At 40.5% G+C, this 1,511-nt stretch overlaps 1 protein-coding gene across 1 annotated transcript; it reads right to left on the bottom strand.

Annotated features, from left to right (window-relative positions):
* Positions 1-807: 807 nt before the first annotated feature.
* On the bottom strand, positions 808-1,004 carry SARC_15054 (hypothetical protein; the record flags this gene model as incomplete). The annotated part of the gene is made up of 1 exon (XM_014290813.1): positions 808-1,004. A coding segment is annotated over one exon (197 nt), but the record flags the coding sequence as incomplete, so codon positions are not given.
* Between the last annotated feature and the right edge of the window lie 507 nt (positions 1,005-1,511).

Here is a 1,511-nt window from a genome sequence, read left to right as displayed (position 1 = left end):
CATTCGTATAATGTCGTGACATGGTTAAATTGCAAACCGTCTCAGAGTGACTCCCATGTAAACAAGACAACTACAAGTTTTGAGTACTTAAAAACAACACTTTTGTGAGTTTCAAGTACTTAAAAACAACACTTTTGTGAGTTTCGAGTACCTAAAAACAACACCTTTGTGAGTTTCAAGTACCTGAAAAAAACACTCGTGTGAATTTCAAGTACCTGAAAACAACACTTTTATGAGCTTCAAGTACTTTGAAACAAGAATTTTGTGCGTTTGCAATACAGAAAATACAAGACTTGTGCGAGTTAACAATCATTGCCATACCCATCGACGAGGCTGATGTTGGTCCCTTTGAATGCTTCGAAGGACTGTGACCACAAATAGAATAGGTACGGAGAAGAAGGAGAAGGGATAAGAAATACAAAACCAACAGAGAAAAGAACAATAAGTGCAGAGAACGAATATCCGCTCAATTGTTACGTAAACGATTGTAGTAGCATGCACGTTTGTAGATGTGGATAAGAAGCAAACTTTGGTTAAATAGGATCTATTCTATGATATATATATATATATATATATATATATTTCGCTGAAAGGTTCTGCGCATTGCCCACGACATGGGGTTGGTGGGGGTGATACGGTTGGGATTTGGTAATACCACGGTCATGCATACACATACACGTACACGTACACAGGTACATGGTAACTACTATCCAGTGAGTATGTATGCATCATAAACCACCAATATGTGCACATCATACACAGCTCAGTAAAATACGCACGAGGATCGACCACGCACCCTTGATGCACCTCTTCTGCCACCTCCAGACCCTTAGAAGTGTCTTGCTTTCCTTTCGACGTCCCTGAAGCGGTACTGGCCCCTGTTCCGCCTTCTGATTGGCTGCTATTAATAGTTTCCGGGGCGATGGTATGAGCCAGCGTACTCACTCCCTGAGAGACAATTTCTCCGACTGTTGCGGCTCCATCGCTTATCGTTTGCACACCCTAGTCGAAAAAATAAATAGGAATGTCAAACACGTGGCCCTATAGTTGCAAAAATAAAATATTTCCCAATTTCAAGAACGAGGCTGTTTGCAAGTACAAACTCGAACGTCCGATGTGAACAGGGTTAAAATTCTACAATTGGATCAAGAGTCGGTTTTTCCTCAACCTTAAATCGAAGACGTGTTTATATATAAACATGTCTATACATACGTATCGATTACCTACATACCTTCCCCGAGTCCTTGATAAGCATTCTGGCAGCTGCCATAGCCACCTGCGTAGGCATAAGAATGCTACCTTTGCGCGTAGCTGTCTTATTTGTGTTTGTATCGAGCGGCTCTCCATGCAAATTTTGTGAAGTGGACGAGCGGGGGGCTTGCAGATGACTTCGTTCGTTGTGTGGTTCTTCGGTACCTATAACTGAGTGTGGTCAAATGGTTGGGTAATTACATATATTGACATATACACATCTATATATATATATATATATATATATATATATATATATA

The sequence above is a fragment of the Sphaeroforma arctica genome, assembly GCF_001186125.1.
Source record: "Sphaeroforma arctica JP610 unplaced genomic scaffold supercont1.5540, whole genome shotgun sequence".
In the NCBI taxonomy this organism is placed as follows: Eukaryota; class Ichthyosporea; order Ichthyophonida; genus Sphaeroforma; species Sphaeroforma arctica.
Note: the sequence above shows the minus strand (reverse complement) of the source record. Positions and strands in the feature narration are given on the sequence as shown.